The sequence below is a fragment of the Rhipicephalus microplus genome, chromosome 5 (genome assembly GCF_043290135.1).
Source record: "Rhipicephalus microplus isolate Deutch F79 chromosome 5, USDA_Rmic, whole genome shotgun sequence".
NCBI lineage: Eukaryota > Metazoa > Arthropoda > Arachnida > Ixodida > Ixodidae > Rhipicephalus > Rhipicephalus microplus.
In genome coordinates this window covers 33610762-33630877 of record NC_134704.1, presented here as the reverse complement: position 1 = coordinate 33630877, position 20116 = coordinate 33610762, and the positions used below count along the sequence as shown (strand labels likewise).

At 45.2% G+C, this 20116-nt stretch overlaps 1 protein-coding gene across 2 annotated transcripts in view; it reads right to left on the bottom strand.

Moving 5' to 3' along the window:
- The window catches only part of LOC119174740 (cytochrome P450 302a1, mitochondrial), a 96042-nt gene that overhangs the window by 17829 nt on the left and 58097 nt on the right, over positions 1-20116 (bottom strand). For both annotated transcript variants that reach the window (XM_037425772.2, XM_037425774.2), the window contains 4 exons: positions 10544-10808; positions 9358-9595; positions 8339-8532; positions 4944-5145 (listed from right to left, as the gene is read on the bottom strand). In XM_037425772.2, coding sequence (XP_037281669.2) covers positions 4944-5145; positions 8339-8532; positions 9358-9595; positions 10544-10808 — 899 coding nt within the window. The remainder of the gene's footprint in view (positions 1-4943; positions 5146-8338; positions 8533-9357; positions 9596-10543; positions 10809-20116) is intronic.

Here is a 20116-nt window from a genome sequence, read left to right as displayed (position 1 = left end):
CAGATCATAAAAAGCGTATCGACCATTTCAGCCTGAAAAACACTCGAACGCTTTTTGTGTGTTTTTAGCGGGAAGCTGAGAAACAAAAGTGACATTGAACTTCCCGACTATATTTTCACGGTTTCAAGAGAAGACGAGGAAGAAGTCTCAAAGTGCCATAATTTTTTTTATCATTCATAGTTCAAATTATCTTCAACTCGTCTTCAAGATGCAGATTCTTGGTCAATGTGGCTGTGCTGCAGTGTGTTGATTGCACAAGCCAAACAAAACGAACAAACCGTAAATTTTTCTAAGTAATTTGCAGCTGTTCGTAGCTCAAGGTAGTTCAGTAGAAAACCTCCAGTAGCTTAGTAACCAACTGAAGTGAATCCTTCAGCGATTCGACACGTCATTCTTGAACTGTGTACAAAGTACAGATCGCTGTTCCCTGTGTTCTTTCGCTGGTTCTAGGCCTTTTGCGCTGTCAGTAACCAAGAGAAGGGATACACGCGTGTTTTGAAAAAGCTAACCAGTGATTAATGCACATCTTTTTTCGAATAGCAACAACTAAAACTATGTAGTTTTCTGCTCTTGTCAAGCGGAGCATCACACTCATTCTCTCTGCATTTCACATGGAAACAGTCACAAAATAACTCCCCCATATGACCTTATCATGTCGAAACAAAAGCGTGTGCACTTACGACTAAACGTTGTGACCTTTGCGCACGTGCTTGAGTGCTGTGTGTTAGCTTCGTGGTCAGTTGCTGGGAGTGATAATCAATGCTGGTGTTGGAAGGCATTGCAACGCCAGTACGTAACGCTTGTGGCACAGAGGCTGAGCTGTGCCACGCTTCACAAACCTTTTTGTTTGTTTGTTTGGTTGGTTGGTTGGTTTTTAATCCCTTTATCTTTTTCTCAAAGCGAACAATGCGAGAACCAAAAGAACTTTTCCTGTTTGGCAGCTTTAGCACGCTGAAGCTTGTTTTGTTTCGTGAAATCTTCGCATAACAAGTCATTTTTAAATGCGAAGCATTTTTTAGCGAACTTCGGTGACTTTCAGCGTATCTATCTATCTATCTAGCCGCTTAAGTTTGGGCGCTCTCGTGATTAGCCCCTTAACTTGGCGTGAACCAAAATTAATGTGGGAGGGTAAGATGGTTTGACGAATGTGACGCGCTCGTCAAGACATGAATAATGTCACAATCCCGTCGCGGGCATCGTCAAACGCTTCCCGCCAGACAGTGACACATACCCACGGGCGGGTGTGTGCCGCTAGTATGCGGGTATGTGCCACAGGTGATTGACACTTTGTATCTACGCAGGAACGACGAGAACACACATGAACAATGTTAACGCGCGAGCGTTAAAAAAATACCCGACATCAGTAGTGTCGACCCAGTGAATGCAAAAAATAAATGTCAGTGTCGCAGCTGGAATCAAATTAAAGCATTCTGCATGGCAATGAAGCATTTTACCACAGAGCTACGCCAGGTCTTAGAACTACTGTTTAAATAGACGCTAATCATCGTGAAACGTCTATGCGGGTTGCAGGGCTGCCTACCCAATTTTATAAGCATTACATATGTACTCCTTTCATACAGCCGTCACGTTGGGTTAACGTCAATTATGGTTAGTTGCCATGCGCTGAAGTTGATTTATGTAACAGTGTCCAGGGCGAGCATCCTCGCGAGCATCAGTGCTTCATATCGGCTTCTGGTGTTCCTAATACGCATGTTCTAGTGGGCATCGTTGCGCAAGTGCAAACAACTGGTTATATGAACATCTCTTCAACATATATCTGTGCATGCAACATTTTTACATATATTTAGCGTCATTTCATGACGTGTCACTCAATGAAAAAAAATTGCAACACGGTCACCTTCTCGCCGCATGCTTCGCATAACGTGGATTCTCAGGTACGTGGGATCGGGCGAATTGTTTTTTTTTTTTAGGATCCTGTTTGCTAAGATCTCTTACACGCGCATTGGGTTACGTGGTCTGATGTGAAGTATAATTTCTGACCGAAGTATAAAGCGAAAAGTAAAGATAGAAGAGTGATGATTCTTAATTCCAATTTCTTTGTTCATTTCCGGTTTGTACTTTAATTCTCTCGACTTTAAAAACAACGCATCATCTTCTGAAGAACAAAACAAATGATAGATCATTTTCGTTCCATTTCAATCTATTAGCTACGTGGTCCGACATGTTTATTTTTCTCTTTCATTGGGAGCCTTTTATTTTGTTACTAAGATACTTAGTATTCGTTTTTTAATCTCCTCTGCAAGCCTACTCTTCAGTAAAAAAAAACCGCGGACAGCATGGCGGTTCCCAGTGACTGTGGGTAAAGTTTCGGGCAGCTTGTGTGCTTGCATTTTTTAGAGATAAAGATGCAAGGAAAGGCAGGGAGGTTATCCGGATGTGCGTCTGGTTAACCTCCCTGCCTTTCCTTGCATCTTTATCTCTCTCTCTCTCTCTCTTGTATGCTTGCGATATTCGCTTCATCACCATCGATGCCCCTGTTTTCAATCTTCATTAAGGGGCTATTTAGATACGCTCCACACCCCTTATATTCGTCGCTTATATGCCCTTGCGCATATACTAATATGTGCCTTTTACTATCCCTATTTTACACATCCTTTACATAACCTCATTACTTGTCAATACTTGTTCGCTGTTCGTTTATTACACGTATATGTGCCTTACTGCCCGTCCCTATACACACCCCTTACTCGCATAATAGTTGTATATGACCCACAAAACGCATCCTTATATGCCCCCTCCTGTATACTTGTAATCCGTTCGTATATGACCCCTATATGTCCCTTACCACTTTTTTTTTTCTTTTACCTCAATTTCCATACCCGGATTTACTCGTCTACTTGTATATGCCCCTTATTGCCCGTCTCTTATACGCCTATTACTCGTATACTGTAGTCGTATGCAACACTACAAATCTGCTGCATTTCCTTTCAGAAACGCGGATGCGTATATGTTTACACCCAGGGCACGCGGTCGAAACTGACGTCATGAGCCGGACGGCCAAAGACTCCGCTGTCGCAAAGCATAACAACGTGTATAACGGGGCCACTCGTTTTTTTTTTTTTTTTAGGCGCGGAGGTGATCGGTTGCCATGCTTCTGTCATCTGGGCAGTGCCTATCCGGCCTTCTTAAGTTCTGCACGACTATACTAGTGTATGCCCCTTACTACTCCTCATTATACTCCTCCGGTATACTAAATTATACTCCTCCGGTATACTAAATTATACTCCTCCGGTATACTAAATTATACTAAATTATACTAAATTATACTCCTCCATTATACTCCTCCATTATACTCCTCCATTATACTCCGAAATTTCTGCGGCCTTCCAGTAAGGCGTCCCCCATAATCATATCGTGGTTTTGGGACGTAAAACTACACATGCTACTACTACTACTACTACTACTACCACTACTGCTAGCCTTTTCTATTCGTACACTAATTGTAATGCTACTCGTATATGTCCCTTACACGCCCCTTACTACTCGTATACTATTTGCATATGCCCATTAATACTCGCTTTTTGTGCACTCTCTGCATGCCCCCTAATACTCACCTACTGCTTGTATATGTCACTTGCTGTCCATTCCTTGTACGGCGCTTACTCGTTTACCACTTATGAATGTTTATTACTGCTGGTCTGCTGAACCCCCTGTCTACTTGTGTGCTATCCGTATGTGCGCCTTATACGCCTTTTACTTCTAGTATAGTACATGTATTTGTCCTTTTACTACTCGTCCTTTATACTCCATGCATGCACCCTTATTACTCGTCTACTACTCGCATATGCCCCTTGCAAATGACATCGCTCGTGAAACAGCAAGGTCTCAAGAGCAATGTCACACATTTTCATTATCGGGTACAGAAAGAGTTTACTGTCACACCTCCGAGGAGCACTTGAGATGCTACATTATTCCACAGTTACTGTAGCTCTCCACCGCACTTATCGACGCACGATATATGGCGTGACGCTTGAGTGGCACTACGCACTCTAACAAAAGAAGTAAGACTGTTTTTCGCGATTCGAGTTGTCGCGTGATGTGACCATCGAAAGCCGCCTCTGTGCCATGTATTTTATAGACAAAATGGTTGTGCAGCCGGAAGAATACACATGTTCAATTTCTTGCACTTTCAGGTTGTCAGCATCACATCTGTATTTACGTCTGTCATTATCATGAAATCATCATTGATGTCTTGTACTCGCAACATATTTCTTTCTGCGTGGCACATTTGATTATGGACCACTCACACCACTTCATTCCCCAGTATTTCTCGCAAAGTGTGTCGATCAACGTGATGGAGCAATATTCCGTCTTGCAGAAACCTGCAGTTTAATTTTATCGTTTTATCTCCGGAAGCTTTAGATGACTACTTTTAGATGACTAGATCTGGATGACTCTAGATGATCTACTTTTCAGTCTCCATACACTCACTATTAAAGCAGATTTTTTATGACAGGCACATCGACTGGAGCAGCACTTGCGCTAAATACTTAATTTTATTGTTGTAAGCAAATCTGGTTCAAAACAAAAACTGTCGCTTCAAAAAAAAAACCTAGGTCTGTTTATGTCAACTTTTATAGTGATCATGCCGAGGCATCAAAATATTAAACCAGGTAAGTTAATTTAGCAATGCTACAGCCAGATACCTGTTGACGACATACTTTGTCTCTGCGTAATACTCTTTCATGCGTCTTCGTCAATGAATGCTAGCTCTACTGCGCGCTTCTGCATTAGCGTATATCAACAAAAATGCATCGTAAGAGCCTTGAACATCCCTTAACAGCCTGAGCTTGTATTCTATCAAAAGTTGCATTTACAGATAAATTACCTAGTCATTCACATGGCTATAGCGGAGAATTACCAATGATTACGAAAATGCAGATGCCTAACGCATGCAGTCATCGCGCACGTGCAGTGTTCACCTGGCCATGAAATCCTGTGACTGAACCAGTTGTTTGTAAGCCGGGGTGTTCCACACTTTCCAGAATGGCAGCCCGTTCTCCGTCACCATGATGATGCGGTGCGTCTCGGATGCGGCCTCCACGAGCCGCGATTGCTCCGAGTCACTGCTCAGACCCTGCTGCAGGCAGCCCAGCCTTGTGTTAAGTGCCAGCACACCCGTACCTGCAGAGCATGCGCGTCACGCTTAGCAATATCTTTCAAGACCCATATCATCATCGTCATCATCAGCCTGATTACGTCCACTGCAGGCCTCTCCCATGTTCCGCCAGCCAAATCGGTCCTGTGCCTGCTGCTGCCAATTTATAAATGCAAACATCTTAATCTCAACTGACAACCTAACCTTCTGTCTCCACCTAACCCGCTTGCCTTCTTTAAGAATCCAGTTAGTTACCCTTAATGACCAGCGGTTATCCTGTCTACGCGCTACATGCCCGGTCCATGTCCATTTCCTCCTCTTGATTTCAACTGTGATATCCTTAACCCTGATTTGTTCCCTAATCCACTCTGCTCTCTTTTTGTCTCTTAAGGTTACACCTACCATTTTCCTTTCCATTGCTCGCTTCGACATCTTCACTTTAAGCTGTACCCATTAGTAAGTCTCCAGGTTTCTGCTCCGTAGCTAAGTATTGGCAAGATGCAGCTGTTATATACCTCCCTCTTGAGGGATAGTGGCAATCTACCTGTCTTAATATGAGAGTGCTTGCCAAATGTGCTCCACCTGCATTCTTATTCTTCTAGTTGCTTCAGCCTCGTGGTTTGACTCCGCGGTTATTACCTGTTCTGAGTAGACATAGTCTTTTACAACTTCAAGTGCACTATTACCTATCTCTATCAAGCTTTGAATTCCGTGTAAAAAGGTTACAACAGACATTCGTCCAAGTCACTGCTGTATCAGTGCTCGTAGTATTTCAAACAGTGTACGTATGCGCGAGGCATCGCTGCGGAATAATAAGGGCAGCGATATAACGATCGATACACTCAGAAATTTATATATACGAGGCTTCGAACTTCCCCTTCGCGGTGGTCTAGTGGCTAAGGTACTCGGTTGCTGGATCGAATTCGCGGGATCGAATTCAGGCTTCGGCGGCTGCATTTTCGATGAAGTTTAAAATGCTGTAGGCCCGTATGCTCATATTTCAGTGTACTATAAAGAACCCCAGGTGGTCAAAATTTCCGGAGCCCTCCAATATGGCGTCTCTCATAATCATATGGCAGTTTTGGCACGTTAAACTTGAAATCAATCATTCAATCAGGCTTCGACCCTTTCAAGCTTAATATCCCATATAAGCGGACACAGGATGTGTGAACAGTGGATAGAATGAAGACTCATCACCGAATCTGTCATGGTGGTGACGATGTAATACGCAAACGTCATACAATCTTGTTTAATCTTTGTATGCTGCATTATCGATTACCCCACATGTTATACCCGTGCCACACGGGCAGAAAAAATGGCATTTACCCCCGAATGCCTTCAGATTTATTGCCATTCGCGCGGTGCCACACGGGCGAACAAAATGGCATTCATCCGAATGCCATTCGAATGCCATTCGCTACCAACTGCCTTCGCCAGAACTCAGTTGACTGAGAAATGCCTACTCTCGACGACACAGCTCGAGAAGGGCGATTTACCTGAAAGTATATAAAAGAAATCATATTGAGCTAAAAATGAAATTTCCCGTCTTTTACTTGCACTAAAGTATTAAAAAGGTGCTTTGAACGTTATACAAAGAAAATAAAGTATTGATAATGAAACGCTTGTCAATTTTAGTGTCTATTTACGCTGTGGATCCGACTAGTGTTGGCTTAGGTTGCTACGGTCGGCTGCAACGTTGTAAAACAAAGCAAGAAACTAAAACTTAGGACAGCGTAATACGCTTATTTCTACATTTGATGATTATCTGATGTGTTTGAAGCTTGTAAGTGCTTCTTAATTTTTTTTATTGCTATTCACTCAATGCTCACTTGGAAGGTGCTGTGATCGACATCATCAAGTCAAATGTCATTCGCTTTGGACGTGTAGCAGCGCTGGCGAAACGAATGTCATTCGGGAACTGAAGGCCGTCGCCACCAAATGTCATTTTCTATGCCCGTGTGGCACGGGTATTACCCTCACTGCCGGTTCTTCAAGAACCGGCAGTGACAGTGTGGCAAAAACCGGCAGTGGGGCAAAAAATTAAGGGGATATAGTTCAGCACGTCGTTACGAAACAGGAGTCGACGCCGCTTGCACTCTATGTTGGATCACAAAGAAATACACTCCCTACGTCACAGTGCACTGAGTGTATTCTGTCGCAAGCACTCATCCTGCTAATAGGCTAGCCAAAAGAGTTAATAGCCTCTTTTCCTATTCCGCCAACAAAAAGAAAGATGGGCGGCTTCGTTTGGTAACCCATAAATGCGTTTTTTTTTTTCGGGATGAGGCTCCTAATGCGTTTAATGCGCTGAATAAAATGTCTGCTGGGACGCGTCCGGTACACACATGCACAAAGACGCACAGATGTGATACTACCTTACGTAAAGCTTACCGTTGCATTAGGTGACCTAAGGGCACAGCAACGACGTATTCTATGTCCAGCCGCGTGCATTCGTTTGTTCTGCGCGCCTTCACTCGTTTAATCCTGCTTATTGATCAAGATCTCTTGCGTCAAAGTGTAGTTTACCATGTGCGAGCAAGTTATAGCACGTAAAATACGCAAAGGTGAAAAAAAGCACACGTTCTTCGATGCTCTGACAGAAACAAGCCCTTGTCGAAGCGTTGACCCAAGCGACATCGTAGGTTTGTGATTATTTCTTCCCCTTAGTTCCTGTCTCGTTTGACCTTTGTTTTAGTAATGTGTGTGATAGCCTTAATGTCCTAGATAACTGAAGGTTTTTTTTAGAGGCACGAGCAACAAGTGACACTCTTGCTTCTCCTACAGGAAGTTCCGGTCGAGCACACACTTCCCGTTTCGCAGATATACAGAAAATGCATTTTAAAGAATGACACTCATGTGAAACCGACGGTTGGGCTTCAAATAAGAGTTACACTGGATAGATGCGATATCGCAACATAACTTTACGGGAGTGCAGGACCAGTCAACTGTCAGAGGCCACCTATGAACACGTTGGTAACCTAAACAATACACCAGGGCAGACGAACGCGGAAACGCAATTGTGGCACTATCAAACATATTATCCAGGTCAACAGATAAGGGCGCCTCAAGTTTTTTTCTTCAGTTTTAGCTAACATTACGTTCTCTTTTTTTTTAATGATGACCGAAAAGGTGCCCGACGAAACTGCTTACTTGTCCTATAAGTCGCGTGACATTAAAGCCTCGAACAACGTATTCTTGAGAAGCAACAGCGAGTCTTACATTCCAGGGCCCACTGGTAGAGCTGCTTGAGGAAGTCTTCAACTTCTAGTGTGTTGCTGTCCCGCGTTTGCCGTACCAGGTTGGCGACGTCCAGGGTAACCTCTTGCAAGACGTCCACGTAGGCAGACATGGCCCCCTGCTGCATGAGGGGCTTCTGGAACATGTGTCGCAGCCTGAACCACTCTTCGCCATTCCTGGAAACGTAGTTTCACACGGGCGAATTTAGTGAGTGATGGTTCCCTTGTGCATTGTAATAACTGCGCCTTTTCTGACAAGCTCTTGCCGGTGGTCAACAAAACTAGGAGCATTAGGCTACAGTTGTGACAGAGACATAGGGAAAGTGGTAAGGAAGGGAGGTACGCCAGATGTTACAATCAAGTTACAGGAAGGCCATCGTAATTACAGTCGCAAGGAGGCCAACAGATCACAAGGACCACAGTACTGTTTGCACGGAAACAGTACTAATGGAGGGGGAACATTACGTGGTCTTAGGGCTGATCTGGCATAACCACAGCGGTGACTAAGAGGCATAGAGCATTCACGCCAAACAATAAAATAGAAGTACCGGGTTCGATTATTCTTCTCGCTGGGCAACCACCCGCTTTTGTAATCGGGACAGGGGTACCTCAAGCTGGAGTTTAGTCCTGTATTGGTATTCATATCGAGAAGGTTACCTCTCCTTTACACTGCTATCTATATTACACTGCTTTCCCTTCAATGGTAAAACTTCCGCAGCACAATATTTCCAATCGGTGCTCCATCATTGCAAGTATCATCTGTGTTTTAATTTCGGTGTAGCTACGCGGTACTGACTGAAACACCAAAGCCCGCATCCACGAAAAGCTTTTACGGTAAGACAGTTCGTAAATTGTGACAAAAAAAAAAGTTAAATGGAAGCTATGTGAATTCAACTACAATTTATCTACGCGTCCTTAGAAATGCATGGCCACGTAGATAGATGCCTGTGTCTGACCCCGTAGGCCATGCTCGTTCGAGACTCTGTACGAGGTGTCACTTACGAAGGAAACAGTCCTCCACTGTTGTACATGTGCGGCCTCTCGCGTCGGTACTTGAGTAGCGCCCTGTGCGACAGCCTCGCCGGGTAGCGTCCTTCGTGGCGGAACACGTGCTCCATGTCTCGCGGATCGAACACGTGCACGACGACGCGGTCCCCGACGACCACCTCTCGCACCAGGGTCCCGTACCGGTCCAAGAGCTTCTGCGCGTTGCGGTGCATACGCGTCAAGTCCATGTCGCCTGCGAACGCACGGGAAAGAAAAAAAAAAAAACAAAGTGTGTTCATAAGAGCAAGCATTTCAGCGAGTAGAGTACACGGATACATGATCGAACTTCGCACGGAAACAGAACACAAGCGCAGACTCTCGGATTTTTTTTTTTTTTGTCGAAAACGATACAAGCATAAGGATACCTTACCATGAGAGCAATATCAACAGCACGTGAACTTCAGCCAAACTTTACACTTTTCACACGACCCAGCTTTCGCTTGTGCGTACAGACGGTATAGATTTGCCACTTGTGAAAAACTATAGTGTCGTTATTTGTGTTGCATTTTTAGAAATATCCAGCAAAGTGGACGAGGAAGCATCTTCCACCATAACTCAGTTTATACAGCATAGTAAGCGTATTTCGAAGACTGTCAGTTTGGACGCCCCGCCGCGGTGGTCTATAGTGCCTAAGGTACTCGGCTGTTGACCCGCAGGTCGTGTGATCGAATCCCGGCTGCGGCGGCTGCATTTCCGATGGAGGCGGAAATGTAGGCCCGTGTGCTCAGATTTGGGTGCACGTTAAAGAACCTCAGGTGGTCGAAATTTCCGGAGCCCTTTACTATACGGCGTCTCTCATAATCATATAGTGGTTTTGGGACGTTATAGTCCATATATCAATCAATCAATGTCAGTTTGGATACCACCGACTGAAAGGATGATTTTGTCCAGTACAGGTCTGTTCAATTTCCGTCATAACTATTGCGCTTACTGTTAGGGGCAATTATTAATGGATCCTATGTTTTTCATTAGTCTAGGTGCTTGTCGGATTCATTTTGTTGTATCCCACAAAAAAAGCAAAATCATCAAAAACAAATTACCATCCTTTCAATTTCGAGGCACACGAGCTCACATCAGCATATTGTATACCGAGGCGAATGAAGCTTCAATAGCAAGCCTGAATGAAGAAGACATGCTCCACCTATAAGCGGCAGGTATCTCCAGATGTTTCCGATGAGCGGCAACGGTTTAGGGCCAGGAATTTCGTGGAACGGCCTTGCGGTGTCGCTGGCTGCACCGACCGGCCGTTTTCTGAGGCCCTGCAACTGCAGCTTGTCTGCGTGTACGGGACACACGTCGTGCTCCACGGGGCGCTGCTTCTCCGTGGCTGCAGCTGTTAGGGAGCTGCTCTCCCGGGAACGGGCCCGACGTACCACGCATAGCAGTTCTCTTTGTAGGCATCTCATCTGCAAAAATTAAAAAAATTGAAATCAATCAATAAGTTCAATTGTTGAGCCGATTGATGTTTAAGTTACGGCGCGCTCAAAAGACGCGGACATTTAGGGCCACTACATGTTATGTTCCCTGGTCTGCGTATATGGCAGACGCTGTCGCGATGACAACATCAACTAAACAACAATTAATCGGCTGTGCTACGGATGATTCCGATCCTCAGCGAACTCGCTCAGCTGGTTGTGAATCGACCTGCCGTGGACGTCTAGCAGTGATGATGCTGAACTGCCGTACCGAAAGTTGCGGTATTGAATCTCGGTTAATTTTCGATTAAGGTGAAATGCTAGAGGACCGTGCACTTAGGTTTAGGTGCACGAAGCCAAGGTTGTCTATATTTTCGGAGTCCTCCCCTATACGGTGTTTCTCTAACCATATCGTTGTTTGATGGACGTAAAGTCGCAACGATTAATAATTTTATCGCTGAAGTTTCGTTTAGAAATAAACACTAAACCAATTCATCGGTATGCTACAAATCACGGACGTTTTCAGTGAATTCGCAGTGAAAGTTCTGAAGCAATCATTACAGTCTGCGAAGTGGGAAGAACAACCTCGTAGCAAAGGGACGTAAGTTGTAAACGACCAACGCAGCCCTGACTGACGACCGCTCTTTGCAGTATTTTTACTTGCGGCATTCAAGGAATACTGTCCGCGCAGGGAAGTACTAACACTTTTATGTATACCAGCCACTGTTGTCCTCGCATTATCGTGAACGTTTTATAAGTAGCTCATTTCGTAGTGATGCAAGGTGACGAATCAGTAATTTTGTAGTCACGTTTCAAACGCTTTACTAATCTCGCGTTGTCTGCGCAGTCATAGAACGGTATGTCTTGTAAGATGTGGTTCGCAACCATCTTTTTTTTTTCCTTCGGTGACTTAGTAAATGACTTGCAAGTGGGTCTTCAAGAGAGTAAGCCCGATGCCGCATATAGAAATCACTGACACAACAACTTATTTGGGTGACGTAGCAACCCCCTCGCTATGAAAATGGCATTAGATAATTCGCGGCACCCATGCACTCCGCAAGGTGTCGCAAATGTTTCTTTTCACACACGCGTTTTCTTCGGAGAGCATGCTTCGTTCACTCTGCGTCAAAGCGCGGTAAGTTGTCCACGGTGACGGAACGCAACGATTACTGCGTGCAGTAGTACTCATGTTAAGTGTGCTGCAAGGCAAAGGTGCACTTGAAGAGGTCGATATACTCTTCGGGGCTCCAAATACCAACGCTGCTGGCTGGTAAGTGTTCTTTGTCATTCGGTGCCGCCTGCTCCTGTCGAAAAAATTTAGCCTCAGAGGCAAAAATTTTCGTTCATAACCACCCAGTACTATCACGCGAGAATAAGACTGATTCGTACGTTAATTCATATCTGCAAATTTCGTATATTTGACTCGTTTCTATCCGCACCACACTTGCTAATCTCACCCGCACTCTATTTCTAGCCGTTACACGTTCGAGAGCCCATGTGATTTTTTTTTTAATTGTTCAATACTGGAAATGATGGAACACTCAGTGTGTCGCTGAAGCCGACATTTCGAACAGCAGCCTTGTCTTCTGCTTTTATTGGGTTACAATACTGGAGCATGCGACCGAAAGTGGGCTGCGCGCTTTGCTTCGGGTCACTGCGGAGTATACGTATTGCCCTGGTTACCTTTTAAAGGCACTGGTTTGCAATATAAGCTTGATGACAGAGCGGTGTCATGGCGAAGATTTGTGTAGGAAGGTTTTTCTAGGCCACGATTAAGGTACTAACTTCGAATGAATCAATAACTATATTTGAGAAGATGGCACTAAGCGAGCGTTTCCTTTTCCATTAATTCTTACGGTTGAAAGCGCCACGCGTTGGTGCTTTCGAGAGCTAAAGAGGCCAATGTTTAGCGCGTAAAAATAAAGCACCACTTCGCAAATCATGTTGACACGAACGAAAATGGTCGAAAGGAGCACTTAAGACGTCAGTTGTCATCGCGACGTGTTTCTGAGTGTACGTTATGCCACTTCAAAAAAAAAAAAAGGCTAGGTGCATGGTGTGCGACGTAATTTTCACACTCCCACGTGCAACGGCAGTTTCAAGAATAACCAAAAGCCCAAGTAATTTGATAATGAGATTGTTAGGGAAAAATTTCCTGCGTAAAATTATGTAAGACTGGCCACTGGAATCCACTTCATTGCACTTTGGTCGAGAGAGAGAGAAAAAAAAAAAGAAGACAGGAAGGTTAACCAAATGCTAAGGTTCAGTATGGTACCGTGCACTAGGGTTGGGGAATATGTGGGTTGAAAGAGAGATAAAAATAAATAGGAACAAGTCACGGACACACGCACACACAAACTCGATCCACTCAGTCACTCAGACAGGCTAGTAGTTAGCAAGAAGCTCAGTAGCACTCGCACGGCCATCTGCGATGATGAGTCTAGATGATGGCGTAGTATACTTTCCTCTGTCAGAGGCTGGTCATCTAACTTGTCGAATGTATTAGAAATATACTGCATTCGTATGTTATACTCCGGGCAGTCGCACATGACGTGTCGTCTCGTCATATCCGCAGTGTACGCAGGCGGCGGTATCGGCCATCCCTATGTGGTACGCGTACGCACGGTTAAACGCGACGCCCAATCATAGTCTGCACAGAACAGTATCATCACCTCGGCATTCTTGATGGAAACCGTAAGCCTAACGTAGGATCAAGGGAGCGTAATATTGCTAGCAAAATTTCGTAATTCCCAGTCGGGCCCACTCATAACTGAGTCCACTGTGTGTCTTAAGCCAAGTTCACAACGACTACTATACGCCATTGTAGCTTAGAACATAATGCGCAGTAATAGAAAGTGCGATACGCTAGCGACAAATGGCAAGAACTGCACAGGACAAGCGCTGACTGCCAACGGAAACATTTATTGCGCATGACCTTGATTTAAATGACAAGCGTGCATACCAGGTGTACATGAGGGGTCTACTGGGTAAAAAAAAATTAGACAGCAACACATTGATAACTATCTGCGTAAGCGCAGATAATCGATCTAGAGTGTGTCGAGCTCTTTGTCAAGTAAGGCAATCGAGGCCTGAGCGTTCCATGCTTCGCACAGAGCACTAACATGTGGCTAGCTTCGACGATTTCTAAGAAGCCTTCATAGGTGGGTTTGTGGGAACGTCTCTGACCTGTAGTGGAGTTCTACACACTGCAATAAATTTACTCTCTCTCTGCATTTTTCTTTTCCTTCTATTTCTCTCTCTCTTTCTCCCCTTTCTGCTCCCCTAATTTCCAAGGGTAGGTTAGTCATCCGGGAGTCGTTTTGGTGAAGCTCCCTGCCTTGTCCCTTTCTGTTAGCTTCCTCCTTTTTTATAGGCCACACGCACACATGAAGACTCCCTAACAATTTCCTCCTGCAAATGCCCCCTGTGACGATACAAAATGGCGGTGTTGCTTGAAATGTATAGGATGTTTTGCTGATAAGCTCGGTAGTGCGCACGTCCAACTTAGAGCACTGCGCTGGCCCGAAAGCCCAGGCCCGGGCCAGCCCACGGGCCGGACCGGGAGGCATTGTTGGACCGGGCCGGGCTCGGGCCCATGAGCTTCCCGCTCGGGTCGGTCCCGGGTCAGAGTCAGGCCCGTATTAGGCCCGGGTCTCATATACAGGGCGTTTCAAGAAATGTGCCCAATGTTATAGGATTTGCTGAGGAGAGAGGCGGGGGGGGGGTGGGGTCATCTGCGTGCTGCCTACGACATTCCTTTTGCTTTTCACACAATCTCAAACAATAAACTTTTCATTGAGGGCGTTTTAGAAGTGAATGGTAGATGCGCTGTTTGGTGCGTCGGTTTGGGTTTCACCAGCTAAATCAGCCAGATTTCGTCACTCCGCTGTAATTACCGGTGGCCGCCTTTCCGAAACTTCAAAGCGGCTACACACTATTCGTAGAAAAAACTTCAATTCGCCCATTTGAATCAACCGACAACTTCCACTGGCTAAAGGTTAATTGCATTATATCTATAATTGCTGCCCTGATTGGTGTTTCTACACAACTGAGGGTCTTTCTGCCAAAGTGTGTGTGGGGGGGGGGGGGAGGGGGGGGGATCCTTTCTGTGATTTTTAAATAAAATAATATTGAACGCATCTTTTTAACACCCTGTCTATCAATTTAATGGTGTATCTACGCTGTTTGGTTTTGTTGTTTTGTGGGGTTCCTGGAGTGCTTTAACATGCACTGAAACCGAAAAGTACAAGACGTATAGCACTTTGCTCCGTCGATATGCTACACGCAATTTCAACAAACTCGTAATATAAGTTTCCACCATCATATAGAGTGAAAGGCGCTCTTGCATACCGTAAGGAAAGACGAATTCATAAGGAAAGGTTTGCCAGGTGGTTCTGCTGCAACGGTACACTGCTTACGTTATATAGTGCAGATAAGACGTGCGTGCTTGTATCTGAGAAACATTTTCGAGTATGCAGATACATTCGCATGCCCGCCACGCCTTTCTTTTCCGCTTGCGTGCTCCGTAGACTCCTCAACACGACTCGCGAGTCATGAATATATTCGGAGCTGTTGTTGGTGCCCTTTAAGTGCGAGATGCGGTGTGACTTTTGCCACATGCGCGCCAATCGATGCAAACGTTGTCGATTTTCTGTGCTAGCAAGGCAGTTTAATTAGCAAAAATGCTTAGCATTCACCTGGTATGCCCATCGTATAGAAAAAAAGTGTTTGCTTATTTTTACGGCCGGCAGCTTCGTGTTTTCCGTATTTCGACAGTAATTCATGAGCGTCCTTCCTCATTTGTCGAAGCGCAAGTGTTCTCACGGCACTCAAAAACGTGGAAGCACACGGTCAAGCGGAGGAAGTAAGAGCTCTATATAAGAAAGGTCTTGATTATGATGTTGATTGGCTGCTGTACTTTTTGCAACAGGAAGAGAGGCATGGGTGTATTGGCCCCTTTTACCGCATAAATGTCCGACGGCTGTGGTGACACTCCGAGTTCAGGAATTTTTCATCCTTTCAGATTTTAGAAGAATGGTGAGTTGGGCGAGTTTGTAATGATTCATAATGTAGAGAGATAGAGAGAAGAAATTTAGGAAAGGTAGGGAGGTTAACTAGACTATGCGTCCAGTTTGCTACCCTACACATGGGGAGGGGGAGAGGGGAGTAACTGCGCAAGAGACGGACGGGGGCACGGCGGGAGAGAGGAGGACGGCAGGCGCAGACTGTCCATACTGAAGCTTTACTGCAAGAAGAAGCATTGTTCTGGCATAAAAACCAAAGAGCACGCGAGCTTCACATGTGAATTCTTGTGAAGAATTCTGAGTTTTTCGTCAGTGTTTCCTGGCACCGTGCGTGAAAGAGTTATCTTAGTTCTGTACGACGGGCGTACTATGCTTGATGTGGCCTAAGTTTGTGTTGATTTGGTCCCTCGTGCCTTTTTTTCTCTACTCCCCCCTTTTCCCTCTCTTGCTGTTTACCCTGCCCTGTATATTGTCTCGTTCTTGCAATTCTCGTTCTTGCGATTCTCGTTCTTGTGTCTCGTTTTTGTAATTCAGTTGATAGCCAGCGCTTGTCTCTCCTTTTCTCTCCTTTCGTGTTTCTGTTAGTTTTTTTTTTTTTTGCGCAGTCACATTACGGGTTTTCATACTTTTCCCCATTTCCGCCGTTTTTTTTTATATTAACCGACAAGTAACAAACATCAAACCTGGAGAAACGAGCCCCTACTTTTACAAAACGTTTGCCCTATACAGGTTCCACACGCTTAGCTTATCTTTCCTTGGTATCTGCTGAGAACGAACCTGCTTTTGTCACATAGTTAGACAAGCTGCATAGTTCCTTCGTTAGGGACCTGCGCGGTCCACACGCATTGCGCACCACATGCTTGTTGAAAATTACGAGAGTGCGCGTCCATTGGCTCGTCGAAGCATCTCTGACGGACATGCCGCTTCTTTTTTACCCTCCCCCTTCGCTTTCTCACCATAGTCGCCGCATTTTCCTTTCTGACATACATCTCCTTCCACATTGTCGCTGCCGCGAGCTGAAAGCCTGCAACGACCGCCACACTTCACTCCCCTGTTCGCACCGAGGGTTTTGGCCATCGACGACTATATAGGCAACCCACTCTCCTGCTTCCGGTCCCTGCGGGGGATCATGCTCCGGACACTGCATACAGGCCCCGTTCGACGGGGAGCGCTAAAGCCGCAGCCTGGTTCACTTCAGCGTTTTAGGTGACAGTGGTGTCGGAAATCCTGAGTGCGATCTTGTTTTAGGGCTGTAGAAAAATGCGCGCCACACGTACGGACTGAAGAGAGGAAGAAGGGCAGTGGGACAGAGGCTTGCTTGTTCTTGGACAGTTCGAGTGTACGCCATGTTGTGGACGGCACTGCGCCGAGCGCCAGTAAAGATCGAACACTTAACACTTTCAAAGATTGAAGGCGATCACCAGAAAACGATGAGACAGGCCTCTTCAGTGAACAACGAGGACGATGAATCACTTGCTAATGGATGTGGCTCGTTTTGTCAAATCTATAAAACTATGGTGGCGGCGACTCGGAGAAGAAGGGCGGTGAAAATAACCTTTGTTTTGAGCTCGAAAACACATAGTGTACGATGTAGACAGCCAAAAAGTCGACACGACACTTTTAATTTATGTAACGCCGCCCAGCCTGCTGTATTCATCCCAGAAGAAGCTAGTGTTTTTCATTATTACTATAGCATGGCGTAATAAATGACGTTTGCAGGAGATTTGTTACTTTTATTTAGCAGCCCCAGCTTACATGAAACTTATGTAGACGCAAACTATAAGAGACTGCCATTTTTCCCACTTTATGGGGGTAGTATATTTTGTGGTCATTCTTTGAAATGCACAAATAAGATTGTGTGGTTAGCACTGCGTACATGAGACAGCTAGCCACGAATACAATTTTTTTATGCATTACCCTCTACTTATTTTGCAGTAGTGTTTTGGGCGTAATTCAGCGAAAGCATACATACAGAGTATACCAGTGAAAGTCGTTACAATAAAAAAAGTTCCAGAACACTCACTACAATATATCTTGTGTGAGGCAGGTATTATAATAACCAAAGAGTGGGCAAGGCATAATTTGCTGAAACGGGCCGAGCAGGCTCGAAGCTTCCCGTGCCGGCCCGCCATGCGTTGCAGCTCCCACAGACACAAGCGTTAGTTGAATCTTGTGTACTTATAGGAGACTGTGCACCTTGGACTGCCCTATTTCCTGGTTCATTACCAGCCGTTACTGGGACTTGCTGAAGCTCGCCATTTTTTTCCTAAACGATGGCCTACATTGACTCATGCTTAGTGTTGGATAAATGGTGCCTAACGTCGGCTATAGCGGTAGCTGAATTTCAGCTAGTGTAACTTTTACCTTGATGTAAAGATTGGTTGATCTTCATATCTGTAATGTACGAAGGTAATGAAGACTTCAAAAAAGAAAAAGGCAACCATCACGGTTTGTTTGCATTTAAGCGGCGTCAAAACAAAAACAACAAAAGAAGCACTTCGCATGCAATATGAACTACTCCAGGGATGCCGTAATGACGTGTTTCCACGCGAAAGCTAATGCTCAATTGGACCATTAAAACCTCACACTTGAATTCTTTGCGCGTAGCTGACGCACCGCAGTCCCGTTTTCGCCCCACCGTAAAACACGCAGAAGTTCCGTATTATATAGTTCACCGTTAACCAATCGCTCGAGAAGTGCTAGCTACGTGCAGAAATCCAGATCCCTTGCTGTATTTTTCTAGATTTATATAGACCATAACAGACAACTTGATCATACTAGTTGGTAATCACTGATCACCTATCATTGTACGTAGCGCGATACTTTACTGCGCACAGATACGAAAAAAAAAAACGCTAACTCCTTGCCCTTTTTGTCTTAGTAACGTCCCACGCTGCCTGTGTACAATGATGACCTATCTACAATGATGAGCAACAGCAAACAAGACCAGATAAGAGTGATATATTACTGCATGTCTAATATTAGTTTTGCTTGAATGTTCTCACTGTAATGGCTGCTGCTATTATTGGTTCCGCTGTTGTGTCTCCCTATATCGCGATTGCGTGCGCGCGCTCGGAATGAGAGACAGAACCGCGAAAGACCACGCATTCAGAGCGAGAGAGAGAAAAGAAAATAACTGTCAGGCGAAACCAGTTTAAGACTATAGGACTGTGTCTTCCACCACGTCTTCCTTGTCTGGCTGCGGCGAACTGGTTCCGCAGAATCGAAAGTCGCATTGGTGGTTCACCACATTCGCATGCCTGTCGAACAGGAGGGGCGGGGAAGACGAAAGAAGGTGGGCAAGGGGGAAAGAGGGAGGGTAGCAACTGCGAAGCGCTTGTAGCTAGCGGGGATGAGAGTCACGCGAGCAGAGAAGAGGCCGCCTGGGGGGTGTCCGATTCTCCGGCACGTGTGATCCAGCGTCGTCGACGAAGGCGTTATCGGCGTTGCGACCGCAGCACTTCATTAGCATGCGTTAGACAGGGTCAGTGTACGGTTTGAACGAGGTCAAACAACTCGTAAAGCAAGGCTGTCGCCTCGCGGCATGCCTTTTCTTTGCGGCTCGGTCGTCGAATAGTTCCAGAGGGGGGACCCTGATTCACATGCAACGCTCGTCCCGAGTCTGGCGAATGTAAAACAAGCCGTGTTTTATCTGGAGGTTGGCATTCGATGCCTGTAAACGATGGTGGAAAAACACTTGAAATTCCTTGGATATTTTTGTACCATCAAACACAACCATGTAACGTCAAATCGCTTAGTGAATTTGTTACAGCTTTCTTGTTTTTTTTTTCCTTCTTTCGTTTCGATATAGACTCCTTCACTTAAATGCCTTTATTCTGAGTTATATTTTTGTACCGTTCAACATGGCTCTAAGCAAACGAATTATTATTTACGGGTAGTTTTTTTTTTTCTTTTCCTAGACAAAACCTTAGGAAGTATCAATTGCCTGTAGGTTTGACTACGGTTGTGTAAAATCGGGTAACTATACTTATACGTTTAGCTGAACCTGCTCAAAAAGTATGAAAGAAAACTTGAAGAACGCTTGAGCTTCGCCTTCAAGATTAGAGCGCCATAGCATAATCTTGCCCAGCGCGCACCGCCTTCTCATCTGTTAGCCTGGTTTCTGTTCTCGGTAGAGGCCTCAGCCATGCCAAAATGAAACTAACCTCTGTGCGCGTTCCATTGAGCGCTTCAAACTATCCCAGAATGTCCACTGCAAGCTCAGTTAACTGTTCATTAAGCCATAGCTGAAGGTTAGATGTGGGCAGATGAGAT